A 15,265-nucleotide genomic window follows, 5' to 3' on the forward strand; every position below is an offset into this window, starting at 1 on the left:
ATTAATTCCCAAAGTCAGCTAGAAATTGCTTGCTCTTCCTTCGACAAATGATGCCGTAAACACAAATGACCGCGCCATAAACCTAAAGTCCACGGCCATTGGCTGATTTGAGCATCGTGAACTGAATAGTTACAGTGGGCGCCATGGAATGCCACCACATGCCCACACGCTTGTTCGCGATCACACTGAAAGTAAGCCGCGCGTTCGCAGAAAAAGGAAAAGTGCTCAAGGTCATTACACGCGCTGACGAACGGGCGTATCTTCTTGTCCCCTTGTCATCCCTTTTCTCCCCCCTCCCTGCATAGCTTTCAGCGCGCTCGCTGGTAAGAAAGGAGAGAGAAAGCACTTATGGGGTGTGAGACATCCCTGTAACTCCGCTCGTACTTGACGGATTCTCAAAATTTTTGCAGGAGTCAATTTGTGAGGCAATAAATGTCTTTAATGAAGCCTTTCAATGATGACTTGGAAAAATGTTGCAAGGCCCCTTTAAGGTGCCTATCATGACAGGGTAGCCAGTGAGAAGTCATGCATGTGTGGTTATCAGTAGCTTTAATATTTGTTGCTAAATTCTTTGATGAAGTCACTAACCACCTCTACCGTGGTTGCACGATGTCTTCAATGCCATTTTCTTCATTGAAACATTAATATAGAGTGACTTTCTCTTGGAATTGTTGTGGTGGCATTTATGTGCAACAGTGCATGCTTACAGTACTGCGTGGAGTTGCCTCTAAAATCACTTCTGGTATCCTCACGAAAGCACATACACAAAGCGTAACAGAACAAGAAGGTATGAACTACACACAACATTTTTCGTGCAACTGAAAGGTAGATAGCTTGATGGCTGCAAAGTTTACAATACAACAAAGTTTTCTGCTGCAAGTACGACTTGTTTATATCAAAGCCCAACTGTATATTTTTAAACCACTGCAACAGCCGAACAAGCCTTCTTTTTTTCTGTTTTGTACTGCCTTTCTGACAGTGCTAGTTAAAAATGCATTGACAGCGCTTCTTTAAAAAGACGTTAAAAAAAAAATAATCTTTACCGTATTAGCAAATTACTCTTTCACAATACCAAACCCACTACCCTCGATGCAAGAAGACGCTTGCTAGACATGAAAATGCGCAAAAAGAAAATGCGGGTGGCGATGCCACTTTGAAGTTCCTGCGCCAATCACCGTGACGTCATAGATTTTGATGGTGTCCGCTATGGCCTACATAGTTCCTAATTGGTAAAATTGAAGTATATTGTCCTCAGAGAGGGCCAGAGACTTATCATACCAAGTTTCACGAAATTTGGTAAAGTCATTGTCACCAAAATATAAAAATACACTTTGAAATCCACGATATCACGCGTGGAGATTTTTGTGTGAAATGTGAAGTGAATCTTTGGCCTTGATTTTTTCTAGTAATACACCTGTGACGGTGGAATTAACGGCATTATATGTTTCAAACTGCAGTTTATCAATCTTAACCAATTCACTGTTTCACTTTAGTAATAATAACAATAACATATGGAGTTTTATGTCCATAAACCACGATATGATTATGAGGGATGTTGTTTCACATTAGTGTTCGATTAAAGACATTGCAAAAGGCATAAGCTTTCTGAGCTTCTGCTTTTACTAGGAAGCTTTTACTAGGCTGCTTTCTGCTATGCTTTGTATAGAGCGACATAAATTGCCACAAAGGTTACTCACGGTGTCCTTGTCAATCTTGTCGACGATCTTGAGTAGCCGCTCCTTGCTCTCCTCCGGCGACAGCTGGTCGAACGTCTTGGCCGCCTCCTCTCCGAGAAAGGCCTCGTGGTCATAGTCGGGGTTGTGCTCAGACTCGCCGCCTTCTACATCCTCCTTGTAGTGCGGTTCATCACTCAATGGCTGCGCACACATGCGTGCAGAAAAGGGTCTGATGTCCACATCTGGCAGCTGTTGTCTAGCGCAACTCCAATACCACTGTTATATGGAAAATCTACTGATGTCATTTACAATGAATCCTATCCGTTAGTAATGTTTGTTTGCTGTCGCATGAAAAAAAAAAACTGACATTACATGAAAAAAAAAGGACATTTTAAACAGGTGAGTTCTGGGAACTCATTTGCATTTACTTCAGGACTGAATGTGTAGTCTCAAAGCCAAGGATGTTCTAGAAAGACAGCTAGTTAATCATGTTTTTGTAATTTTTGTAAATGTAAAGTACCCTAAAATTCCAAGCAAGCGCACCCTCCAATTTCACTGCTAATTTAAAATTTCCGCGCTGTCCTGGGAAAGGCCCCCCCCCCCCCAACCTTCCTCTCGCACTGCGCACCCTGATCACACACCACATCCAGGCCTGATCTGGAAGTTCCTATGCCTGAAACTTGACGTCAAAAGGTGAATTTTTTTTCTTCCCCGCATAATGATCGCACCCATAACTGGATGCATGACACCCATGTCAATTTTGAGGTTCCCTCAAACAAAAGCATTGCCTTGGAGATCTAATACGCAAATCGATGACTAGTGTGCCTGTGACACCCTAGTTAGCAAAAGTGAGGCCTCAGAAATCTGTGTATGTTGCCCGGAGCTGTTGTGTTGGGTATGGACTCATCCTCGTAGGCGCTTCCTTGCTATGCTTCCTGCGGTCTGATCACATTGCCTTCGTGTTTCTTGTGTTCGAATCATTGTAATGCATCGTGCCATGAACGAGAGCCAGAAGACTTCTAAGGATGTCCATGTGCACTCCGTTTCTTTCTGGCTGGAATACCCTGCCACCCCATCTTGAATTTTGCCCTCCACTTGCCAGTAATTTCGAGCTGTTGAATGGGGGGCGCTTGCTCGTAATTTTGCGGTACCTTTTTCAGACTGTACATGGCTGATTCATCGATCCAAAAGCTCATAATTTCTGCACAGAAGCCCGCTGTAAACATCAGCGGCTGTTCAGCAGCCATGTGCACAAAGTCTCAGCAGTTCGGTTGTGGTCATTCTGTTTGGTGGCTCAAACTGTCTATGTGTGTGTTAAGGATACCATGCGCATAAAAAAAACATGCTGTGAATTGAATCAAATACCTTCGTTTTAAGAAAAATAAGGAAGGTCGATATTAAGAACTTGCATCACATGAGATGGAACACCAAGGTGCACACAGCACAATTCTTGGCTCAACTTGGTTTAGATTTCACAACTGTGACAAATTTAGTAAAACAGCCAAGAATGCATTTTTAAGATAGCGTTTTGTTATTAAAAACTGTCATTTAAGGGATATAAATGTATTCAATGCAAGTTTTATGTTTTGTCAGCGTTTTCCCCTCAAAATCATGCCGCAGGAGGTTATGGTCACAGTCACCATTTCCAAAGAACATTTGCTGCCATCATTCACGAATATGCAGAAAAAATGGCAACATTCACACGCACCTACACATACAAAATGAACAGAAAGAGAGCCAAGGCAGCACCTCCTTGTCCTATCTTTTTTTTTCGTAGGGTGAGCCTGCCCTCACCCTATGAACCTTGTTTTTATTTGCGTACAACATAGCAGTATCCTCCAGTGCTTCAGTGGAATGGCTCTTCAGCTTTACCAACGAATTACTGACGACAAAACAGGTTCGCCTGTCGGACACCAGCATCGAGATGCAACTCTTGCTGAGTTCAAGCAAGATACTTAATCAAGTTGCAAATATCTATCAAGAACATTATTTTCCACTCATACCGCAATATTGAATCAGCACGCATTAAACACTTATATAATGTTCCTTTCGATGCTGTTTCTTGTGCGAGAAATTTAATTATATTGGTGCATGTGAGGAAATTTGTATCTGAACATCTGAAGTGCAGTATCCTGACTGCGCATTTGAAGACCAATGTGAAAAGAGCCACATCTGTTGCACTTGTAATCGGTGAGCACCAATGTTCCAGTTAGACATGTCTGAAGTATGTCCGATGCTCTCTAAAAAAATTCTTCTTGGAGTATTTCTTTACATTATTTTTATCTCCATATAACCTGCTGCAGCAGTGTTAAAATTCGTATAATATATGTAGCTTGATGTGAGCTTTACATTGCTCACTTTATTTCGACTCTGCATTTGTCCGACACTATATTTTAATTTTTAAAAAAAGACCAAATGTAACATTATTGTACTGGAACGCATTCCTTTCACATTAAGGCAACTTGTAACACGAAGTCGTTTCAAAATTGGGAAGGAACGAAGAAAAAGCTCTCGTTCCTGTTTTAGAGGAATGTGTACAACTCTGGCGAAAAGCGCACGCACCTTAGGCGTGTGGATCTTTCGGTGTTCCTCCTTGGGGATGGCGATGGTGAGTGAGAGGTGAAGCAGGCACAGACCTAGCGAGTAGCGTATCAGCAGGGACGCCATGGCTGCACAGACGCGACGGGTCTACCACTGCCTGGGGGAGGAATGCCAGAACAGTATCAAGTAAGGCAGCCAAGTTCTCAGTAGTGGCAGTGAAGAATTGTGTTACCGTATTTAGTCAGAATTTAATTCTAACGAGTTTTCGATATCTACTTGGTACAGAACAGGAAAACTCATAACATGAAACGACAAGGAAGCACGTGTAACATACCTCAAGCACACACTTCTTAATATTACGCCCTGAACAAGCACAAACAGATGGGCAGAGGTACCGATCTTTGTGTATGCTACGCTTGGTACTGAACTTATTGAAGATGACGCGCTGTCACACTCTGAATGCCGCAGAACCAACTTGCCGAATCTATGACGTTACTAAGCTCTTGCGTCATTGCACGAACAGCCCAGGCAAGCTGAGCCAGGACCTTCAACCTTCTATTTCATCTCTCTTCAGTGTTCGCGTGCCGTCAGTAAACTCCGAAAAAGGACATGCCCCTCCCTCCATACGTCGCATTTGCCCTCAGTGGCCTTTTAATGTTCCTGAGACAGAAGAAGAAAATAGGTCAGATTTAAAGAAAGCGTTATGCTGGACAGACCTTGAAGCGCACTAGCACATAGACAAAAGGTTACAGAAAAGCACACAGAACAGAAGTGCTGTCAGGTCTGCTTTCCTATAACCTTTCATCTGCATTCTGATGTGCTTCAGGATCTATTCAAATTGAACTTTATCCAACTAGACAGATGTACTTGTCATCTTGTTGCACGAAAAGGAAAAAGCGTTCCGCTACCCTGACACGTCAGCACAGATATGACAAGACAGTGACGTTCAAACACGACTGCATCTCAGAAGATTGAGCCAAAGGAGAATGGACACGTATGCCTGATATTGTAAAGGATTAATGAAAGCAGCATCAAAAAACAGTGTGCCAGTGAATTAGGTTGCGTAAGACCTTGCAAAAGCAGTAACACTGATTCATTTACAAGGTCTAATATAAGGACATTTACAAGATCTAATAAGGAAGCAACGTACACTGTTTCACCACCTAAAAAGTTACGCTAAAATTCTCAAGACTAAAACACACATACTTGACATCAACACAGCCAAATAATGCAATAAAATAATGCACAATGACTTATATTTCATCTTGCGAGATGCATTACAAAATGGAATGGTTACACTATAATTATGTGTGTGTTTACGATCTCCTCCTACCTAAAATTGTGCCTTTTACTGGAGCCATTGTGGTACTTTATTATGCTCAAAAATAAAACTCTCAATAAACTGTAATTACACCTTTCATCAGTTTATACTTAAAGGGACCCTCTAACACTTTCCCAGACCTCATTGTTTTACATTTTTTACTTGCGGGTTGCGTAGACTGAAGGCTGAAGAGATTAGTGCAGCAAGAACGGCAGCGATAGGGGCACGCAGTCCGAAGTTGTTCAGCCTAGAACACTCAAAATACAATAAAATGGAGGCCTACCCTCAACTTGATTTTCGCAGGGTCACCTGACCACGTTTCAATTGCCCTGTGACGTTTGATGGCGCCCCAATAAAATGGACTGAAAGATCCTACATATGGGAAGCTTGCATACAATGTTGCCCGTTCTTTCCAACGTAATGACGACATCGTTGCAATAGTAACAAACAATGTGGTGCATGAAGAGTGAACTGCACGTGTGAAACGAGGCAGATCGCGAATGCCTCTATTATGTTTTGTAGTTTTAGTCATCTTTATTGTTGTGACAGCGTCTATATCAACGCTCTTACATTTTTCTCCCTTCAGTTTGTTCAAACAACGGCGCCTGGAGCGTCCCCAGCGCGTTTCCTCCAATGCCGTGGCGTTTGGCACATTCTTTGCCGGGCGCTGTAGTTTAAAGCTGAAAAAGTCTAAGATATTGTTCATCTATTTGGTGTTCAGTGAAAAAAAGCATGCTAAAGAAATACTAAACCCAATAATAACCCCTTTTGTGATGCAACGCCGTAATTACTCCTAACACTACATTTATCCAATCATAGGCCTGCGCTAATTTTCGTCATTTCCGCCCGCAATAGTTCTGGCGAGCACCACTACGCGTTGATGCGGTCGACAGCGATGTAGGCGCTTTAAGTATTGGAGGGCACCTTTAAGTGATTAGTTCAACACAGTGAACAGTCTGTGAACAACAAAGTAAATAGTCTTGGTCACATTATCTTCGAGAGATATGTTTTCAGCAGTCAGGTCTTCCACTGTGCATCAAATCTCAGTACTTTTGTACAGACTTTGTGTCATTGTGACACACCATGACATAAGTAAGAGGAACAAAAGCCTCCACGGCAATACTTGTGCTTGAAATAAAACATCCAAGCAATCTATCAAAACAATAGCTGCTACAGCAATAGCTGTCCTTGCAGTAAAATATCCAAGCAGTACATTGCTTCTATTTGAGTGGACAGTGTACTACCTTCATTACTAACACTATATACCTCACTTAATAATGAAAGCAAATAGCGCGAAAAAACGTAAGACTAGACGAAGAAGGCTACAGCACAATGACGAAGAAGGCTACAGCGTTCAGTGAAGCCAATTTTAGACTTCCAATCTTGTCATTCTAAGTTAGTGAAAAATGGCGTTGCGGTTTCTTGTTTGACTTCCGCTTTAAAGAAAACGTGCCCGCACCTGTTGTGTGAAAGTTTCAATAAGCAGCTGGACAGGCTCCGAGAAGCGCGCTATCCTACTGCTAATTTGGGCCGCCTGTGTGAAAGGATTCTCGCGACCTTGAAATCTGAGTTGAAAGGCTCAGTCGAAAATGATAGGGTACGTGAGAAGAAGCTCTCGCTAGTATCCCTTTCTTGCACGGCATTTCCCATCGTCTCAAGAAGGTTGGTGCCCAGATATGATAGATGTTTTTTTTCAGCCAAGATAAGCTTGGTAGAGTATGCGCCGCTGTTGAAAGGAAGGTGGATTGGGACTGCGCAGAAATGGCATGAGTGTAAGGTGAAACACAGGGACAGCCCTTCGGTTTGTGGCAAGGGGGGTTGTTTATCAGGTGCCTTTCACGTGCGGTAAATACTATATAGGACCAAACAGGCCGCTGTCCTGAATGCGCGCCTGCAAGATCACCGTCGATCTTTGAATGGGCAGGCCGTCGTCCAATTTGGCCCTGCACTGCCGTGAGTGTAGGTGTACTCCTCGCTTGTCTGATGCGAAAGTGCTCGCACGTTATAGGGACCAGACGGCACTGAGCTAGTTGAGGCGTTCTTCATTTTGAAAGCTGGAGATGACTGTGTGGCAAAGCCTTCCCTTGCGTTAACTAAGGCAGAGATAACATACCTGGATGCGCACATCTAAGGTTTTCGGTTGTGTTTGTGGTGAACATGTGGTTTGGGTTGCCTATATATTTTCGTCTTTCTAATAAAAGTTCAGTTGTTAGTATGCGCTTGTGCTGTAGCCTTCTTCGTCTAGTCTTACGTTTTTTCGCGCTATTTGCTTTCATCATGAATTACCAACTCGCCCAACAATCAATCCTTCTAAGTCACTTAATAACTGGTCCTTTTCTCAATAAATTTTATTAGCAATAGCGAGACTCGAAATAGTGGGCAGAGCTAGTAGAGGGTCATGCTCATCTATTTATAACGGATCTGAGATCTAAACATATATCCTAGGCGCAACTGCGATGGAACGATCAAGCTAGAGGTATACCAATTCCCTCTACGAAAAAAGAATAAGAATACTTGGATCCTTCCAATAACGCCACATCATCGCGAGCCGTTTGCCTCCCAAGGAGTCAAGGCGGGCGGGCGGCGGAGTGACCCCTTCGCGCTCACTCTCTCTCGATCGGGCGTAAGGACACGTCACAAGCGACAGATACGTCAGAAGAGAAGTAGCACAAGCGCGCACGCAAGCCAGCCAATAAAAATCGGCGAGATATCGAACGAAAAAAAGAGCGCGGTTCCATCTCGGAGCGAGATGTCATTGAACGCGCACGTCGAATACAGAAGACACCAACTAAGCAAGGAACTCTTGCGACGCCACCGGCGTTATTTTTAAAAGCGACGTCTACGACCTAACGGGATGATGCTGAAACGACGCCGGCGCGGTTCTTATACCCACTTTCATTGCCTACGACTCGCGCATCACGTTCTGTTAGGCAGAGTATAGAGTTGAGAATTAAACAACAGCGATCTTTAACAAATATGTGTTAGAAAGAAAGCGCTAGTTAAAGTGATCCGTCAGCCTCCCACTATTTCAGCACCATCAAGGCTACTGAAAGAAGAGGTTTAAATAGAACTCGGGAGGCAACGTGTGAAAGGCGTGGTTTGCCGACGAGTAGCAGGATCGTCAGAAACTAAATGCGACGCGACACGATACCTGCTTAAGGGGTAAAGGAAAGCAATGCAGGCACTTTCTCTTCGCTAGCAGACAGCAGCCGCAAACTTACCCGTTGGCACTTTTGACGAGCGCAAGCGTGGACTGACCGCTGTTGCCAGGACGGGACGGGCTTGCGGCTAACTCTCGCGCTCCTCCTTGAAGAAACGGATGAATGTCGGAAGGGGCGCAGTGGTCAAGCGCGCCGTTTTTGAACACACCACTTGCACCAATGTAACACGGTAAAAAGCACTAGACCACCCTTCCAGCAGTTCCCAGTTCAATGAATAAGAATAACTGACAGCAGCATTTCGCTCGCTGACGCTTTCGGTCGGCGGAAGCTTGATTGACGCGTAGTAGCTAGCTGTGCACCTGTGACCTTTGGTAAGATAACCAAGAGTGCACAGGTGTTGTACATGTAAGCTTCTCTGACGGACGCGTAAATGCGCAGCCTGGGTGTTTTGGCGCATACCCACAGTCCACTACTCAGCATTGGCCAAGGACAGAGTAGTATAAATAAAATTTTAAGATTTAAAATGTCGATCACAAATGTGCATAGTTCGGCACTGTAAGAGAATACTCACTCATACTCACTCACCCCAAATTTCGCACTCACTCACCGTCATACTCAAGCCTACCCACCCCCATTGGTACTCATTCACGTTCATATTCGCGCCTACTCACACTCACAGGCACTCGCTCACGTTCATACTCCCGCCTACTCACACTCATTGGCAGGGGCGTAGCCAGAAATTTTTTTCGGGGGGGGGGGGGGTTCAACCATACTTTATGTATGTTCGTGCGTGCGTTTGTATGTGTAATTTCGGGCGGGGGGGTTGAACCCCCCCCCCCCCTGGCTACGCCCCTGCTCATTGGCACTCATTCACGTTCATACTCACTCCTACTCACACTTATAGACATTCACTCACGTTCATACCCACGCCTACTCAGACTCGTTGGTACTCATTTACGTTCATATTCACGCCTGATCACACTCATAGGCACTCACTCACGATCATACTCGCGCCTACTCACACTAATAGGCACTCGCTCGAGTTCATACTCCCGCCTACTCACACTCGTTGGCACTCATTCATGTCCATACTCACGCCTATTCACACTCACAGGCACTCGCTCAGGTTCATATTCCCGCCTACTCACACTCATCGGTACTCACTCCTACTCACACTCATAGATATTCACTCGCGTTCATACCCACGCCTCCTAACACTCATTGCACTCACTCACGCTCATATACACGCCTATTCACACTCATAGGCGCTCACTCAGTTCATACTCCCGCATACTCACACTCATAGACACTAACTAACGTTCATACTGACATGTACTCACACTCATAGGCACTCACTCACGTTCATACTGACATGTACTCACACTCATAGGCACTCACTCACGTTCAGTGGCGTAGCCGAGGGGGGGGGGAGGCACACCGGGCCCGTGCCCCCCCCCCCCCCCAAGTATTTTTTGCCATGGCATTACAGAGCTCAAAATGACACTCGATCGCATTTGCCTGCCCGCCCCCCACTTCAGATCAAGGAGGTGCCCCCCCCCCCGAAAATATTTCTGGCTACGCCCCTGCTCACGTTCATACTCATGCTTACTCACACTCACAGACACAGGCGTGAGCAGGGTTACCCCTTCAGGGGGGGGGGGGGGCGGAGGTTCATCGCGGCGCCCCCCTCCCTTTTAAGTCGCGCATCATAAGTACTCAGACATACTCACGCCTACTCACACTCACAGGCACTCAATCACGTTCACACTCACGCCTACTCACACTCATAGACACTCACTCACATTCATACTCACGGGTACTCACACTCATAGGCACTCGCTCACGTTCATACTCACGGTACTCACACTCATGGCACTCGCTCACGTTCATACTGACGTGTGCTCACTCACTCACTTTCATACTCGCGCCTACTCACACTCGTAGACACTTACGTTAATACTCACGGGTATTCACATGCACTCGCTCCAGTGGCGCACCGACGGGGGGGGGGGGGGGTTTGGGGGTTGTAACCCCCCCCTGAGACCGACCAACCCCGCCCCCCCCCCCCACCGTATCTGCCCCGCTGTCCTTCTCACCGGGAGTCCAAAGTTCATATCCAGAGGGGTCCTGAGGTCGACTTTTCCTGACTGGCTCTAGAAATGTGTTGTATTCACTCATCTACTCCTAAATTGAAAAAAAAAAACGCAAACCGCATGCTCTATGGCTCTGCGTTCCTAAATTTCCAGGGAAGCAGCTTCCAATAATAATATCTGGGGTTTAACGTCCCAAAACCACGATATGATTATGAGGGACGCCGTAGTGGAGGGCTCCTGAAATTTTGAACCCCTGGGGTTCTTTAACGTGCACCTAAATCTAAGTACACGGGCCTCAGTCATATTTTCACCTCCATCGAAATGCAGCCGCCGCGGCCGGGATTCGATCCCGCGACCTTCGGGTCAGCAGTCGAGCGCCATAACTTATCACTAGACCACCGTGGCGGGGCGCAGCTTTCCAAGAAAAAATATGCTTTCACGGGTTGTCAGTCTGGCCCCCTTTTTTATTTTCTTGCCCTTTGATTACTACAATATAGAGTCACTGTATATGCTACCTTTAGGTAGCAGAGTAGCGCATAGGTCCGGCTAGCAACCACACGCTATGCGGTGAAGTCGCACTCCCATTTTTGCAGGCGACATGCCTACCGCGTCGCCGATAAACATGTCTGGCGTGTCGAAGGCCGGCGATAAACATTGGCTGTCGATAACTAGTGTTAATTGAGTGAGCTGCAGCGGCGTCGCGAGAAATACAAACGTCAGCTTCTCCGCAATGCATGGTTGCTAGCGGCGTTGGAAAACAGATGCGCAACTCTGCTACCTAAGGTAGCATATACAGTGACTCTACTACAATAGAGCATGCCACGGCAAATATAAGAATGGAACACATCGAGGGACGAGCTCTCATTTCACTCCAGCCGCAACCAAAATATTTCTCAGATACGTCTAAACGACTGTTTTTTCGATCGTCAAGAGATCCTACGTCATAATTTTTCTCTCTCATATAAATTTCATTGAACGAGAATTCATTCGCCCTTGAAACATAAAACTCTCGGCCGTGTTTGGATTTTCCCGTAGCCTGAAAATAAAACACTGCAAAAACACCTACACAAGTCGATATCTTCGGTTTTCTTCAGACCCCCAAAAATGCGGAATATATTAGTCTTAGACATTAATGCGAAGAGCCGGAACATACTGCAGCGCACAACGTGAAAAAAACAAAAGAAAAACAGATGACATATTCAAGAAACTCACCAAGAACACCTACGGAAAGTCTTTATTCAGAAAGCAGTTCACTTTCAAAAACACGACGCAAGCTGATAAATCCAGCAAACCCCCCCCCCCCTTTTCCAATCAACACCACCACAGAAATGCATCAGTCTCTACTATCCGAGTAGTGATCGAAACCATCGCTCGCATCGACCGGCCGCCGAAAGAGAAAATTCAAGACACCAGCTGAACCGAGAACCTGAAAGAACGTCGTTTTGCGATCTCTTGCAAATTGGGGAACGACGTCGCCAATTTTGCAAGAGATCGCAAACCCCATAGCCGAAGATTCCGAGGACGCGGATGCCGAATCAATTTTCCTTAAACTACAGTTTTCGCAGTTGAAACCAACTACCGGAAATGAATCTTGACATATGAATTAACGACCCAACAACGTGAACCGCGCTCAATACAACCTACCCCTTTGTACAGCACACAAAAAAAAGAAAGAAAAAGAGAGAGAGAAAGAGGCATCTGCGTACCCACTTCGACGCGTCCGTCTAAAAAGCTCCCCACCCCCTTCACTGTTCAACTCATGCCTTCCGGTCAAGCCCTTGCACTGCTCTGCTCTTTTGCCGACAAGCACCGCCGCCGCCTGAAGCACCCTTCCATACCTGCCGAAAAAGAAGCACTCTTCATGTGTGTCCTTTCCTCAAACTCCGAAGAGGGAACCGCATGGTTTCTGAAACGCGGGACAATGCTCACTCAAATTTAAAGATAAGAAGGCGTCGGCGGCATCTGATCCATCCGCCAAGCTTCGACGCACGTGTTTTCTATTTTCTTCGGGGCTGCTGGTGAATGGTACCGTCTGTCGCTTAATGGCTGCAACGGAGTGGTCGCGCACTTTTTTCTGAACCTCGTTGACAGCGGACGATCGACCCAAGCAACATTTTATCCTTGGCAAAATGTCGGCCTGACGTCGCTGGCCAACTGCACTGTCGTTGGCCCAACCTTGGCACCCGATGTAGGGCCGGTCTCGGGGATTGACATTGGCCTCATGTGGGCCTGCGTCGGCACCCAAGTAGGCCCGTCCACCGTGGCCGACGAGGCCGAGTGCATGCCGCTCGCGGGTTGACTAATGCCCGACCTTACATAAGCGTCGATTTACCGACGGCCGTGGGTCGGTTGCGGACGTTTCTCGCTAGTATTGCTCTGCTTTTTTTTCTTATTTTTTGTGCGTGTTCTAACAAAACGCATCAATTGTTTTTCTGGTGTGTTGATGCGTGTCGTATTTAATGTGAACGGGCAGTTTATAGAGGCGTTTAACTCTATCTGAATTAATTACGGGCAGGGTGCTCATGTAAGACGGAATTAAACGCCTCTAAGGGTCTGCACTTGTTAACGTGTTAATACGTAACACGCAATAAAGAAAGACGTGAATATAAGTTTTCTCTCTTTAGATCTTTATTTTGCAATTGTATAGATGCACTAATTTTCCATGCAACATTGTTCGCACGGAGCGTTGCATCAGCCCTTGTGCAACGCAACCGTACAGTCCATGTGATCACGGCATGATAACGCTGACATATATAAATTAAAGACGGACGGCATTCCTGTTGGATCGGCTCCCTTCTTTCGGCCACTTCTCGTGCTCTTGGCCCTGTGCGCAGATGCGACGTTTTACCGTCGAGATGTTAGACTTGCATTTTTCTTCTGTCGGGAAAAACTGAAAGAAACAACAATGAATAATACTGTGAGAAAGGTAGACTATTTACTTGACCAGTTGCAGTTGCACAGACATGTCGCGTCTAGAAACTCTATTCACACAACTAAACAAAATAATTTTGTCGCTGCACAAATAAGAAAAACACTGCACTTACAATAAATGCGAGTGTGCTGAATTCCGAGAAGTGCTTCAAGCTCCACAGCGCACAGACTAGATAATATGTGGAGAGAGGATGGATTTCGTTGTTGGCTATGTCACTGGAAAACAAATGGTACAATAAATAGTATAATGAGAACACAATCTTACCTTCAAAGCAGCCGCGGGCCAGTCACATATTGTGCAGTCGGCATTTACAGCACACCTGCGACCAAATTCAATGTGAAAAGCGATTGCGTGAGACTTTCGTAACCAAGCATGCATCTTACCAGAGTTCTTTTCAGTTGGCGAAAGCAGCGCAGCACGCTATTCACACTACAGTCCTTGGTGCAGGGTTCCCTAGAGAAAACGGCAAGATATGTCACGGTCTTACAATAAGATGCCACAAATAAAAAACAAGAAAATCTGACATATTTGCCCGTCAACGAAGCCTTGGGTCCACGGACAAATATAACCGCCGTTCGCCTGAACATTTCTGATCTGCCAGCTAGAAGAGACGAACCAGATTGACGCATCAATTGTGCAAATAAAATTTGATTTTGTCGCTAGACAAAACTCACCATGCGATACAGCGAGGAAATAAAATGCCACTTACGAGTTCGCTTCAAATCCTCGGCAATGGGAGAAGGCCGCCTCCAGGATCAAGGCAAACGAAATGCCTGAGTGCTTGCCCGTCTCTGTGCAGTGTTTCAGCACCTCCTCGCTCGAAAGAGCTACAATTTGGCGGGAACTGACGCATGGAGCTTGCTCCCCCCCCCCCCCCCCCCCAGCGCTGTGACAAAGAAAAAAAAGAAAACGCGAGAGGTGCGGGGTCCGGCGCCCCGCTATGGTAGCCCCGCTGCACGCCCCGCCTCCCTCTTCCTTTCAGGCCTTGTCATTCTTTCTGGGAGAGAGATCTCACCACTTTTTTTTTTTTCGGAGGAACGCACGTGTTGCTTATATCAGCTCTTTCGGGTGAGAAAAAAAAGGAGCGGGAAATTTCAACTGAAGCACATGCCTGAACATTTTAGGGCAGCGCTAATGCGTGCAAGAAGCGGATCGAATTTGAATTGAACCGTTTTCGCTGTTAACACAAAATATCGTTGGTACTCTAACATTAAAACAAATTAACATGAAAACCATAAACTGAGCATCAAGTAGTAAGGGTGTCCGCAGAACTTTTTCCAGGGGGGGTGCATCAGCAGAGGGTGGGGGAGGAGGAGGGGGCATACAGCATAGGTAGCTATTGTTTCATTGCCGTGACATGACCGGCAAGATTAGTCCATAGTAGTACGTAACGTGCAAAGTTGGCTGGTAATCCTGAATGATGTTTCACGCGGATATGCGGGACTGGAGTGTGCTAATCAAGCTGTGTAGCTTACTGCTACTGCACAGAAAATTATTATCCAAAATTCCAAGGGGGGCAGCTGCCCCCCTTGCACCCCCCT

General features: G+C 45.8%; 1 protein-coding gene across 4 annotated transcripts in view; it reads right to left on the reverse strand.

Annotated features, from left to right (window-relative positions):
• LOC119383707 (calumenin-B-like) overlaps positions 1-15,265 on the reverse strand; it is a 583,129-nt gene that overhangs the window by 63,136 nt on the left and 504,728 nt on the right. For 2 of the 4 annotated variants that reach the window (XM_049412629.1, XM_049412632.1), the window contains exons 1-3: positions 8,760-8,854; positions 4,239-4,374; positions 1,698-1,877 (exon numbers count right to left, since the gene is read on the reverse strand). In XM_049412629.1, coding sequence (XP_049268586.1) covers positions 1,698-1,877; positions 4,239-4,343 — 285 coding nt within the window. In that variant the 5' untranslated portion in view covers positions 4,344-4,374; positions 8,760-8,854. Of the gene's footprint in view, positions 1-1,697; positions 1,878-4,238; positions 4,375-8,759; positions 8,855-15,265 lie in introns of those variants that run through there. The other 2 variants (XM_049412630.1, XM_049412631.1) reach the window with 1 other exon arrangement.

Source organism: Rhipicephalus sanguineus, chromosome 2 (assembly GCF_013339695.2).
Source record: "Rhipicephalus sanguineus isolate Rsan-2018 chromosome 2, BIME_Rsan_1.4, whole genome shotgun sequence".
Taxonomy (NCBI): domain Eukaryota; kingdom Metazoa; phylum Arthropoda; class Arachnida; order Ixodida; family Ixodidae; genus Rhipicephalus; species Rhipicephalus sanguineus.